A 13,344-nucleotide genomic window follows, 5' to 3' on the forward strand; every position below is an offset into this window, starting at 1 on the left:
TGCTAGATTCTAATAAATTTACAGAGCCAACAAAACACTCCCCTTTGAAATAATTCTCAATTGTGGATTTCAATTAATACATAAATGAGGCCATTTTTTGGCAAATAAGACCCTTATGCTATGAACTCATTTAAGATTACCAACAACAGCTCAAAATATTATCTAAACAACTTGGGGGCAACGCCCCAAGAAATTCTAAGAAAATTAGCTGATTTGGAAAAATATTAAAATAAATCAACATGTATTATATGTGTAGTTAGCAGCTGTTTAACCACTGAAGATTTTATGCAATTCTTCTATAGTGATATGTTTTATTCAAAATGCATGTGTAATAACTATATATTTATAAGCTAATGGATTAGAAAAGTAGATGCCATCTGCAAGCCTTTATGTGACAGGACAGCTTAGAGCTGGCAAAACAGTTTTAAAGATGCTCAATGATCCTCACACAAGCCTGTGAGGATCAATTTTTGCCATGTTTAGTTTGGGACCCTGAGGCTCAGAAACTTTGGAGGTGTGGCCAATAATAATAAATGTGAATATCCTATTTTTTTTGTTTGCTCCTCGTCCTACCCATTTTCCTGTAGGTTCCAAGCCAATAACGGCCGATCAGTCAGTGAGCTGGGGAAAGTCAAAACCTATGTAAGAAATGAAGGTAAGTCAATCATATGTCAATGAACTTTGGAGGATAATGTTTTCAGATACATTCTTATCTTGTGAAGCACACATATTTGATAACTGCCCATGTTATGAATAAGCAAAGTACACTGAAGTATAAATCAATTACAAATTTTTTGATAGCTAATTTCAGGTATAAGAATGATCAAATCTACCAACATATCTACTACTAATCTAATTTAAACATACCAAAGCCAATGGGGACAAAAAAAGTTCTCCAAAGTCTTGTACAGGGTGAGGTTTGTAGCTATTTGTTAGATTAAATCTTTCCCTGACAGACCAGGTTATCTGAGAAAACGTTAAACTATTCAGTTCATCAATTTAATAGAAAGTGGGTTTCTTTGTTGTTAAAATAAAAGGGGCCCGTGGGACAGAGACAGTGGCCTCTGTGCTTCAGAGAAGCGCACCATCGGTGCACAGAAATTGCATACAGTCTAGTGCAAGCAGCAAATCCCCATGCTCCATCAATTTTCTATGGAGAAAAGAAGTGGGGAGGGCAAAGGAAAATGGTACATACAAGTCCATGGCAGAGTGGCTCAGTGGACTGGATACCCCCACACCATTTAAACATAAGACAAAGCTAATGAGATCTGTCACAATCACAGAGTGTGAGTCTCAAGAGTCCACACAGGAAAGTGGACAAAAAGATCATGATTACCTTTGGGAGTTTCATTGTGCAATGTGTACCACTCCTAGAAAGCAGTCGTAAGTGGTTTTGAACCTTTGTATTTAGTTTTGTTTGGGGAAAAATATCACCAAATATTGAAACAAATATCAGTGTTTGGCTGAATTCAGGTATTCTTAATTAAACAGTACCACAGACTTTATTGAGCAATTAAAAATATACACAAGGAACAATAGCTTTTTATGTTTGTTGGTGTTTTTTTTTTTCTTTTTTTTAACTTTCTTTCAATGAAATAACCCACTTTCGATCATGAAAAGGGCACTTGTTTCTCCAGTGGCTGCGTACAGCTTGCTCAGTTCCAAGTACTGTTGCCACACTTCTTCCTTGTCATGGCTGAGGTTACGCCTTCACTTGCTCAGGAAGCAAATTCTAGAATGTCGCAAGAACTGACCCCCTAAGTTGTTCTTTCAGATTCTATTTCTCCATATAGTTCAGCTAACTTTTTAAACTCTGGCCCCCAGTCTCCAAGGTAGTGATAATCTTGGTCTGATTGTGTTGTGGCTGAATCCAGAGAGCTGATGGACCCAGCTTCTGATCGCTGACCCTCATAGGCGTAAGTCTGAAGAGAGTCATAAGGAGGGACACTGGGGTCAAGGTCAGCTTCTGCCAGTCTTTGCTTAATAAATTCCTGAACATCTATACTCTCCAGGGTGGACAGTGTCTGGTGTCTGGGAGCGAGTTTCACTTCAGGTCTGATATCTCTCCGGTATTTGAGCTCCTCAGCTGCAGAGGGATTCCTCAAGGCTGTGATGTCAAAGGCCTCTGTGTCTTCTTCCCCACCGCCTTCATCGTCATAGGTGACCACGTTCTCACGCACATCCTCCTCGGAGATGATCAGGGGCTCTTTTTTGCTACGTCTCAGAGTGATAAAAAGTACTACAATTGCTGTGGGGAAAGGGAAAGAAGATGAAAAGTTAGAAAAAAAAAGAAGGAACGTCTGACATTAGCAGCTTCAACCCTTGTCGTCAAGTCCACTCCATCTAGGCTTGCCTCGTAGCATGACCCTGACCTCTGCACTCTCTGAATGGCACCTAGAGGCCCTTCAACATCTCAAAGAGTTTTCAAAAAACTATATTTATAAAACATTATGAGTTTTTTAATCTTTTCTAGAGTGCCATACTATTCTCATGTGCCAGGCTTATGCTTTTGGGATTCTCTACTTCTATTGCTGTATAGCCACTCAGGAAAACCGATGATTGAAAGCAATATGCACTTCTGACTAGATAAATCATGGTGTGTGGGGGTTTATCTACAGATGTTTAATCCTTCTGAGCAGATACGCTAAAGGAAGAATGTTTTAAGTTTCTGTAAAACAGGTGGGAGTTTCCACCATAAATCCTTTACTTTGGATGTTTTGTTGGAAACCAAAGCAGGAATATTTTTCCATGTTAATCTCTTTTGCCCATTTTCCTTTAGAAAAACATCATGCAGTAATAATTACATTTATCTCTTAAGCTCCAAAAGTATACTTTTATTTGTATACAATTTAGGTTTCACAGAACTTTATCAGTTTACACATTCTTTTCACATAATGCCTTCACACCAGAACCGGGGCTTTCCTCATTTTAAAAACAAGAAATTGAGACTCAAGAGCAATTACATGCACAACTGCAATCTAAGTCTGAGGTCGCACAAACGGCTGGTGAGACAGCTTGTGCCTTAACCTCTGACTTCCCACATCAAGGGTTATTATGCCTCATTATTTTAAAATTACGAGAAGAGGAATCAAGTGACCAGATGACACGTGTCACAGGGTAACCTGCTAAACACAATGGATTTGATTAGTCTTTATCACCAATAATATTGCAACCATTAGATGGATTCACAAAAATATGTCTTGGGTACTTTGTGCTGGTCACTCTTTAGTGGTTTCAAGTCGTTCTATTTGAGATTGTTAAATCATTACTAAATAGAAAGAATTCCCTCACTACTACTTTGTCCTATAACCCAATCTCCTTTACTTCACCTCTATAAAGTGTTCTCTTCTTGCTTACTTGATGATATGCCAGACTTTATGATAGCAAATTGTAGGAGACCATTGTGCCTGGCCTGGGCCCAGCCCCCAGTGGCAAACATTTACTGCAACCCCTAAAATCCAAGCTAAACCTTCCAAGGAGGAGTGTAACTGGTTCAACCACTTTTGTCCTTTTCATTTGCAAATATCCCTCTTCTGTGATGTGATTAGCAGCATTGGTTCCTTTGTTTTCTATAAAAGGTAACCACCTGAAGCAAACTGTACATAGTAAATGAGGACCATCATGTAATGTGTGGAGAAACTCAATAATGGCCTGTCATGGCAAAGGCCAAAGGCAGAAGCTTTGCTCCCCTGGAGAGAAAAAGCCATGCTGTCCCTTTTCCTCCACCACTCAGTGGTCCGTGTGAATGTCTCATTTCACCCATAATGACACAGACCCTGCGGGCTGGTGTCCGCATCAGTAAGTATTAGATTTGTTAGTATTTTAAATATTTTTACAATATAATAATTGGAAAGTACATTCATATGGCATGTTGTATTATCTATTAGCAAATAATAAAGTACATCAAAATGAGTGTGAGTTTGAAATGAACAGCAAAAATGTATGTTTGTTATTATATAAAGGGGGAACCAAAAATCGAATGCATGTATATAAAATTGTGTATTTATTCTTACATCTTTAAATTTCAATCACCTTTAAAATACTCTCCATTTGATGCAATACACCTATTAAGACATTTTTTGCACTGCTTAAAACAGTTTTTGAACTAGTAAGTTTTGATGGCTTTTGGTGCTTCTGCTATTTTTGTTTGTTTTACTTTTTCCACCCTGGCAAAATGTTTCCCTTTGAGGACTTTTTTCATCAGGGAAAATAAAAGAATCAGTCACTCAGGGCAAGATTCAGTGAATAAGTGGGGTAGGGCATGGGTCATGCCATTTTTGGTAAAAAACTGCTGAACACTCAGCACTCTGGGCAGATGTGCTCATAAATCGACCATCATGAAATGGGCAAACGCATTGAAAGAGTCAAAAAATTACTGAAGCTGAATCTAGCCTCTCATAGCAACTCCAGCTGGTAGACTGATACAGATGAGTCCCACCTCCAGAAAATAATTCCAGAGTTTGGGGGCCTTATTCATATATGCATAATATGAAATTTATAATGAAATATATAGATGTGTACCATACATGTATATGTAACTATGTCCCATGCAATATTTGGGATGCACACATAGGAACATATATAATGAATATATTTATAATATATATCCCAATATTATTGCATGTGGCATGCTTATGCTATCTATAGAATGCTATAATATCATTATAATTGATATAGGTATATTTATGCTATATGTGTATAGTATAGGTATGTCCCCTGCAATATATCTGTAACTGTATATGTCTGTATACACTTTTACCAATACACATTTTAATCTGAAATTTGTATATCAATCTATACTGTATTTTTTCTATTTACTTTTTAATATCTGTATGCCGTATTTTATCCGACAACCCTACTATATGCAAGCTTTAACAAATGGTTGTAAAGCAAAATAAATAAGTAAATAAGTAAATAAAAAAAGCACCAGGTTAGGTACCCTTTGGTTAAGAACATCTATGGCACTCTAGAAACTGCCCTTTCACCCCTTACCTGTAAAAAGTAACTTCTAGTCTTTTCTTTATTGTTTCCTTGCTTCTTTTTTGCATTTAGCCCATTTTACTTATACTTCTAAGCAATATAGATCACCTTTGCCTGTATTTAAACTAGATATCATAACGTACATGTGTTTACTTCTTTAAAATAATAAATAGAAAGAGGAATAAATTTCAAGCCAAAAGTGGAAAGAATAAGTGTAGGAGGGAAATCTACTACTATAGGGGAAAAGAGAGGCTAAGGTACATTGGGAGCAATCTGATTTTGCAAAGAAAAGGCAAGTGGGAGCCTATGCGGGTGAAGGAAAAAGAAGACAAAGCATTTTTAAAGAGGAGGAATTTTTAAACAGAGAATTATCTGGGAAAGTGTTGGAATAAATGGATACTGACAGTCAGGGGACAAATGTAATAGGGGAGACTGTGGTAGGCACAGGGAAGCTTTGTGTCATGGAGGTGGTAAAGGGGTCATCCAGCAAGCTGAAAATGAAACGCTGGTGCTGTGTAGCCCTGCTTCACAAACACTATGCTGCAGAATAAACAGTGCCCCAGGCATGTTGCTTGTACTTCAAAGATATTTTCTCATGTAACACTTTATTTTTGGAACAAAGACTTCAGTTCATCTAGTTAGGTGTGCACTTAATACTTCATTGTTTATTTTAGTGTAAATCCAACCTAGACTTTTGTAATACAATAGCCCAAGTAACATCTTCAAGTAACTCACTTCATTATATTCAGAGGTTTAGATTTATCATCCACTATATATTTCCGCTTATCTTCATGATTAAGTGAGGAGGCTGTACTAGATTAAAACAGCTATTTCTACAGACTGCCTAATTTACTATAGTAAAATTTCTTATGTTTGTCAGTAAATCAAGTTATTTTCCCTTACGTTGAAATAAGTGGTGGTTGATGTCATGGGTATTTATGTACAAGCATAAATACCCTTGGAGAACACGATGAATACTATTGTCGAAGTATGAAGGTAATTTGCATCCTCCACCAGTATCATTACCATATTTGCCTAGTGAAATATAGGAGATAATGCAGGGCTTACTATTGCAATAGTTTATATTCTCTTGCTCCCCCAAACCTCAGACATTTTTGATATATTTTGATTAAAAATGTACATACTGGTTAAGTTTGACCTTTGATATTTTTGTGTCTCTTTCCAGGCACAGGTGGTTATTTTCCAGTGACCAATATCCCTCGATTTAGGGATATAGGGATCAGCATAATTAATCACACAATCTGAGACAATTTTGAGGAAGAAATGGTGCCTCAGAAAAAATTGTTTATAATTACATCAGGACACCAGGACAAATATGAACACATGTTCGTTCTAGTTAAAGGCAAATTCAAATGAACTCAGAGAGGAAGGTGGAAATGTGGATGATAAGAAGTGCTTTTGATGACTACATAAAAGGTTGTTTGAGAGGTGTTTTTGGAGTAGATGGTGCACAGTAGATTCTTTGTAGATGACAAAGAATCGTCTCTGCATAACTGACAACATGACACTGAGCTAAGTGAATCTTCATGCATCATAGTAACAGTAGCCACAGTAAAAACACAGTTTTAAATACATTTTAAATCAGTTTATGGCTACTAATAATACCAAATACATAATTTTAATTGAAAGAAAATTTAATGCTTGAAAATCAAACTGTTTTCTAAAAAGTCTCATGACCAAATGTGTTTGAAGATGAGTGAATAATTATACATGTATATATATTTGAGAATTAAATTCTTATTTAAAGACTGACAAGCAAATGAATATATTCAAGTAACTCTCCACTACCAGTCTACTCAACCATGCATGGAAAACGTGCTAGCTCCTCTTACAGTGGCTGAGCTGTGAAAAGAGAATATGGTAAAGCCATGGTGTTGTAAAAAGGGGGGAGAGAGGGGAGAGGGAGAATGAGAGAGAATTAGTTTTTCTTTATTCAGAATTATGAATAATTTATGGTATTTTGAATTTTGGTTATAGAAACTGGATTAAAACATGAAAAAATGGTATTATTTTTGAGAAGTCTTTATTTTAATGAATACTTTATTCTTAGTTAGTGTTTCCCTTTTTCTCTTTTATCTTCCAGTTGGGCCAGAATTATAAACCCACTTAATGATATTTCATTTAAGAATATTAAAGTATATTTATTAAGTCTCATTACTTTGTTTTATTCAAAAACAAATTCAACTTTGGGAAACCTTTTTTCTAGGTATTATTTATATTTTCAGTCCCGTGATTAGTTTTAAGGGGTTCTGAGTTTTCATCACATAAACTGTCATATGACTTTCATTTGAACACATTGTATAATGATTCCCAGCATACTTCCCCCACATACTTTTCATAGCAGGCCTTTTGTTTAACCCCCAAATATCACTTGATTCTTTTTATACAATCATACCTTTATACTAAATTTTATAGAATGAGGAGGCCCCCATCAGTGAAATTATCTTTGTTAGCTTCCATCATCAGGTACACCTGGTATTGGCTCTTCTCAGTGAAACGTTTTTCAAACCAAGGCGAGCCCACCAAGTCCTCCAAGCTAGCTCTGCTGAGAAACAGTTTGACAGTGGTCTCCTTCCCACCTTCTCCATCCCACCTTTGCCTCCCAGTTCCCCACTTCCCTCACACCAAATCCACCGTGATCTCTGTTGATCAAGAAATGTACGTCCAAGAATAGGAGCAACGTAGCTGGTGTGCTCATCTACGTCATTGCGTACATGTCATGTGTGGACTGCAAGGGTAGCTGGTAGAGGTCTGATTCAGATCCAGATTCAATGACTTCTTGTGCCAAATGGGATTAAAGTTTGCTCTGCCAGCTGTCTGGTTCTTTGGCAAGTGGTGGGGTAAGGCTGGGAAAACAATGTCAGATGCAAGGAAGGGAAGCCAACTACAGCTACTCTCTCCTCTCCCACCAAACTCTGTACCATGGAGGCTCCTTCCTAATTCTCTCCTATGAAAAAGGTAATTCTGACAGAGCATAATCCCTGCTCACAATATATACATCTACCATCAATATTTAGGCCCTTTTGTCTTCAAGCACCATTTTCTTGTAATCGATATGCACACAAATGGAGTATGAACATACTGTAAAATACTGAATCGTATTTAACCTATAATAAAACGTAAATAAGCACCACAACACTTTACTGGGGATTGTAAGGTCTTTCTAGTTGCAATTTTTTTACGCAGATTCAGAAATAGAAACAAAAGACTGAATGGGTCTCCTAAGCTCATACCATAGATTAATGACAAAACTTTGGTTAAATTTATACAAATCAAGGCCAACCACCCCCCAGAAAAACATACCAGTTAAAACATATTTTAGTATTAAATACTGATTTCATGATATGTTTAGCTTTTAGGGTTAAATGTTATTTCAGAATTACAATGTCTAAAATAAAGTTTTGCTACCTCTGGTGTTGTTGATTTACTCCTTAAAAATTCTAAACTCACACCTTAACCGATATTATTTTTTAATTACAAATGATTATATTCTGAGTCTGTTGGTTACATATCTTCTGAGTAGCAATAAAAACCCTTAAAATGTCATGAAAATATAAATTACATTATAAATAATAATTGTTTAAACCCAAGTTTAAGAAATTATTCTGCAACCTTTGGGTAAACCTGTGAAAACACATTTGAATTGCAATAAAAATTGAAGAAGTAAACATATCAAATAGCACCTTGGTTTCATTAGTGCTGAGGGATAGCATAAAATTTAGAAATGTTCTCTTATTTACCCCAAAGGGTGGATAAAATTTGATAAAATAAATTAAATTAAAATATTGTTTCATTAAATAATAAAATGTTATTTTGCACAACACACCTTAAATGAACTTGTGCATGAACATCTTCAAATACTTTTATGGTCTTATCTTACTAATAGAAAATAGTTTTATGATAAATGATTTTTTTAAATCAAAGACAACATGCCTCTTCCAATTGAACTACTTTCAGAATAAAGACTTTGGAAGAACTTATATTAAAGTCACTGAGTTCTATACTTTGTGGTTTAAGTTAGAAACCCTAGAGGGGTCAATATTTATAGTTGTTTCATTTAGTTTAATTTCTGTTTTTGTTTGCTTATATGAACTTTTTTTTTGTTTGCTTTAATTTTCAAAGATAAAACCAAGTAATGAGTTAATGTCTTAATATATTATCACCAATAAATAAATAAATACATTCTAAAAAGCCTGATTTTTCTTATTTCTTTCCCCACCATGCATTTCCTATTTAAAAAAAAAACTGCAATGAAATAGATTTTGTTGTGAATCACCAAACCTCTGTATTCTGTGTTGCTAGGTGCAACTGATGCTTTTTGGTAATAGTTTACCTAACCGCTGAACAACTTTTGACATTAATGAATGGTCTGTCCTCTTTGATACATTTTCTTCCTTCAACATTTATGACATTATACTTTACTTACATTCTTCTTTCTTTTCTGATGTTTCCTTTGTTCTCCCTGGTTATCTCATCATTTTTGACTTAATGACTACATTGGAGTTTATCACAGATCAGTCCTAGTCTATTTTCTCTTTATATTCTCTAGCTGTAGTGACTCTACCAAAGTGCACTTCTGATGTGCACCAGCTCAGGGAAGATGAGGATGCACATACAGTAAAAGATAAAAGGTCGTCTTTGATGTAATTCCAATCAGCCATATATCAAACTTATCCAACATCACTTTTTATCAGCTATTTTCTTTTTTACCCATGAAAGTAGTTTCAACAATGAACACTATATCACAGACATTAATTTCTGTTCGCAGACATGCAGTTATTAACTTTGCAGTTCTCAAGTGCATTCTTAGGTACTTTGGTTAAAATTTTGGTAGTTAAATATGAATACTTTCATTCAGGAACCTGCACCATATTATCCAAGGTAACAGCTGATTTCACCTAAAACATCTTGATATTACCCACCTTCCTTCAGTTTCACTCTAAGTATGCTAGTCCAAACTACGCTATGTCTGAACCAGAGGCTTCATTCTCTTCCTAATCACTTCTTCTAGGTGCTCTTTGACCTTCATGAAATCTACTCTCTACTTCATTCAGTGATCTTTTTCCAAGATGCAAATTTCATGATGCGATTCTGTCACTGGACACCTCCGCTCTTAACTCTCCGAGAACAAAGCCTCCAAGTATCTCACCACTCCCTGAGTCTCCATTCTACTTTTCAGCTTTATTCTGCTTTGCTCTCCACGCCCTTTGTACAAATAATTTTTCTTCTATCCCAGAAAGAAAATGAGAAACATTCCTCTCAAGAATATCTCTGTCTCGCCAAAGCATTGTGCTGCTTTTGTTTGTTTGTTTGTGTGTGTGTGTGGACAGTACCAAAAAGTGATGAAAAGATAAGGCTGCTAAGAGAAAGGTAGAAGGGAGAGGACACAATGGAAAAATAAATATAGCTTCACTTTTCACTATAAAGCAGAAATATTTTTTACATCTCTTTTTCTTGTCATAAAGATCTCCATTTGCTGTCTTGTATGAAGAAGCAATTAAAAAGTTTATAGTAATAGCAGCTACCAATGAGGTTGTGATAGGATGAAATTAAAGAACTAATGCTTTTTAATTACTTTTGAATCATATTACTTATAGATTAATTATGATATTGAGAAAGATATTGATGAAAACGAAATCTTTGAAGCCATGCTTTGTTATTCACATTATGCATTTCTGTCTCTTAAGTTTTGTCAAAATCTCTCTTCCCTCCATCTTTCTCTTTTCTCCGCTGCAGTGCTGGCCATTGTAGGAGACATTCCGAATCGCCATCACACCACGTGAGGATTTAGAAGGACTTACCTAGGAGAATGAGAACACACAGAAGAATAGCGATTAAGGCTCCTGTGCTCAAACCAGCCGAGGACAGGAACGCTTCAGCGTGACAGGTCCGCACGCGCCCGTCTCTCTCGCACGCACAAACCCTGATGGTGAGGGTGCTGCTGCTGCTGAGAGAGGGGATTCCACCATCAGAGACCATAATGGGGAGATAATACACATCCTGCATAGTGCGACTAAATCTCCTCCGCCTGGTCAGAATGCTGGCTGTGTTATCTATGACAGACATAAGCAAAACAAAATGTACTTAGTAACGCCGCCAGTGAAGATTCACATTCCATCAGTGGATAAAATGGGCATGTGCGATTTCTTTATTTACTTATTTATTTACTTTAGTTTATGAAATGGGAAAAGGGAACATGAAGGGGCAATTATTAAACAGTAACTAATATTGGTTCTCAAGTTAAGGAACCTGTTAGGATCATTAATCGAGTGCAAACTAAAAGAGAAGGCAAATAGTGGAAGACAGAAGAGGGAAAAATAAACAGACCCTACATTTGGGGGTGAGCCAGAAGTCCCCAACCCAAACCTGGTGACTCTGAATATATGCTATAGTAATGCACATCTACATTTTGGCAGACTATTTAGATTATATTGATGTACCAAAAAGTTTATGATCCTCCGGTATAAATATTTATGAAGAGAACAAATCAACTGATAAACTTTTTTAGACTTAGTTGTGATTTGAAACACTCTTGTTATAGCAAGCACCTTATAGAAAAGTCAAGGGTGAAAGAATAATTCATTGTATTTTTACATGCTTTTTAAATGCTATGTACTACAGTACATGCTTGCATGATATATTTTGATTAATCCACGGAACCTGTAAGGGAGACAATGTTAAATTCCTTACATTTTAGGAGATGTCATCTTTACTATAAATAATAACTTGAAAATAATGACAATGAGTCCCAGAGGATAAATTGGTCAAAATCACAGAGCTAGTGAAGGACCAGAACACAACTGCAACGCATTCCAGAACTTTGCTCAAAACCAAAATGTCATAATGTCATACTGCCTCTTCTCCACCAGTACACACTTCCAGTTGGAATCGATAGCCTCAGGCGCACATGGTACACCATTATGTTAGCATTGTTACTTCTCATTCTATGTCTGTTAGTTTAAAGACCCTCCTGGTGCACAGGTAGATGTGCTGCTCAGATCCCCTGCATGGAGAGACTTGCTGTCCTGGCTGTAGATTGCTGGCTGGCACAATGACTGCCTTCTGGAGTAGCACAGAATCAATGAATCTTTACTACTAAGTCATAAAGGTTGAGCCTTTCTCTCTGAATGCAGACAATATTGAAGGGCAAGTTTAGTTCCCCAGCTTTCCCACAAGGTCAGTGTAGAAGCAGTAAAATTGCATGGCAGCTCACTTTCTCACTCTTCCTGCTCCTTCCTTTTACTGGTGCCCACAGACGTTGATCCCAAGGGTACACCTTAGGAAATATCTTACACTCTGTACTTCAGTTCAGAGTCACTTCCCAGAGAACAGAGCCTGGGACTTAATTATTTTTTTGCTAAGCACTAAATGAATCATTAGATAATTATATTTAGGGATAGTTTTCATGTTTATTTTTTTATTTTGAAAATTGGAATGTCATGACATATGGTATGCTTGCGACAGTCATGATAAAATATTCTACAGGCGCATATTTCTTATTGCATATTGTCAAACTAGTGCAATAGACACACAGTAGATTTTCCAAATATCAATGTAATACAATAATAAAACACATCAATTACATATAATCTATATGCATACACAATTTTACATGTGTGTCATATACATATATATGTGAGTGTGTGTGTGTATACAGATCTTGCTATATGAATTGTTAAAGATTTGTTCTAGAGTATAAATGAATAATCTGATAAGGACCTGAAAAACATTTTTTACCTGACAAAAGAGTAATAAAAATATAACAATTGCTTATTCTGAAATAGGTTTCATAATAGAGAATGGAGAGCAGGAGAAATTGCATCATATGTGTTGTATAACAATATTGAGTCACAAGTTCTCTCTCCCTCCAGAAAACTGAACTTTGAGGAAATATGTCCATTAGTTGTAGGGTGTTCTATCATGATTAATATACAATTACTTACATGTACAATTCTTTAGTTTAGGAAGAGCTATAAAGCAAGTATCACAGGCTCAAACATGTTTAAGAATATCATTGCTGGTCCTTTGAAGAAGAGATGCAAGGCACTGTCTGTGGTTTAGGTAAACATGAAAAGTTGCATGTGGAATGACGTGGTAACATGGACTGGTAGATGGGGACTTCCTTAATGTCTCTGATCTAGTGTGCTACTCATATTCTTAATTTGGAAGTATATTTTCTTTCAGAATACATATTGAAAATGCAATCAGAAACATAATCAGAAACAAGAAAGTGAGAGTATGTTTATAATTCACTTTATGTTCTTAAATAGAAAACTTTCAGACATGAAGGTATAAAAATGTTCTTCATTTTTTTTTTAGTAGAAGGTTTCACTTAAACAAAAA

At 36.0% G+C, this 13,344-nt stretch overlaps 1 protein-coding gene across 3 annotated transcripts in view; it reads right to left on the reverse strand.

The window, feature by feature from the left end:
• Positions 1-1,549: 1,549 nt before the first annotated feature.
• Positions 1,550-13,344, reverse strand: part of CDH18 (cadherin 18) — a 389,486-nt gene continuing 377,691 nt past the window's right edge. Inside the window, exons 11-12 of one of the 3 annotated variants that reach the window (XM_037063042.1) lie at positions 10,803-11,054; positions 1,550-2,248 (exon numbers count right to left, since the gene is read on the reverse strand). In XM_037063042.1, coding sequence (XP_036918937.1) covers positions 1,758-2,248; positions 10,803-11,054 — 743 coding nt within the window. In that variant the 3' untranslated portion in view covers positions 1,550-1,757. The remainder of the gene's footprint in view (positions 2,249-10,802; positions 11,055-13,344) is intronic. The other 2 variants (XM_037063044.1, XM_037063043.1) reach the window with 2 other exon arrangements.

This window comes from Sturnira hondurensis, unplaced genomic scaffold (assembly GCF_014824575.4).
Source record: "Sturnira hondurensis isolate 20B ecotype Veracruz unplaced genomic scaffold, ASM1482457v3 Scaffold0014384, whole genome shotgun sequence".
Classification (NCBI taxonomy): Eukaryota; Metazoa; Chordata; class Mammalia; order Chiroptera; family Phyllostomidae; genus Sturnira; species Sturnira hondurensis.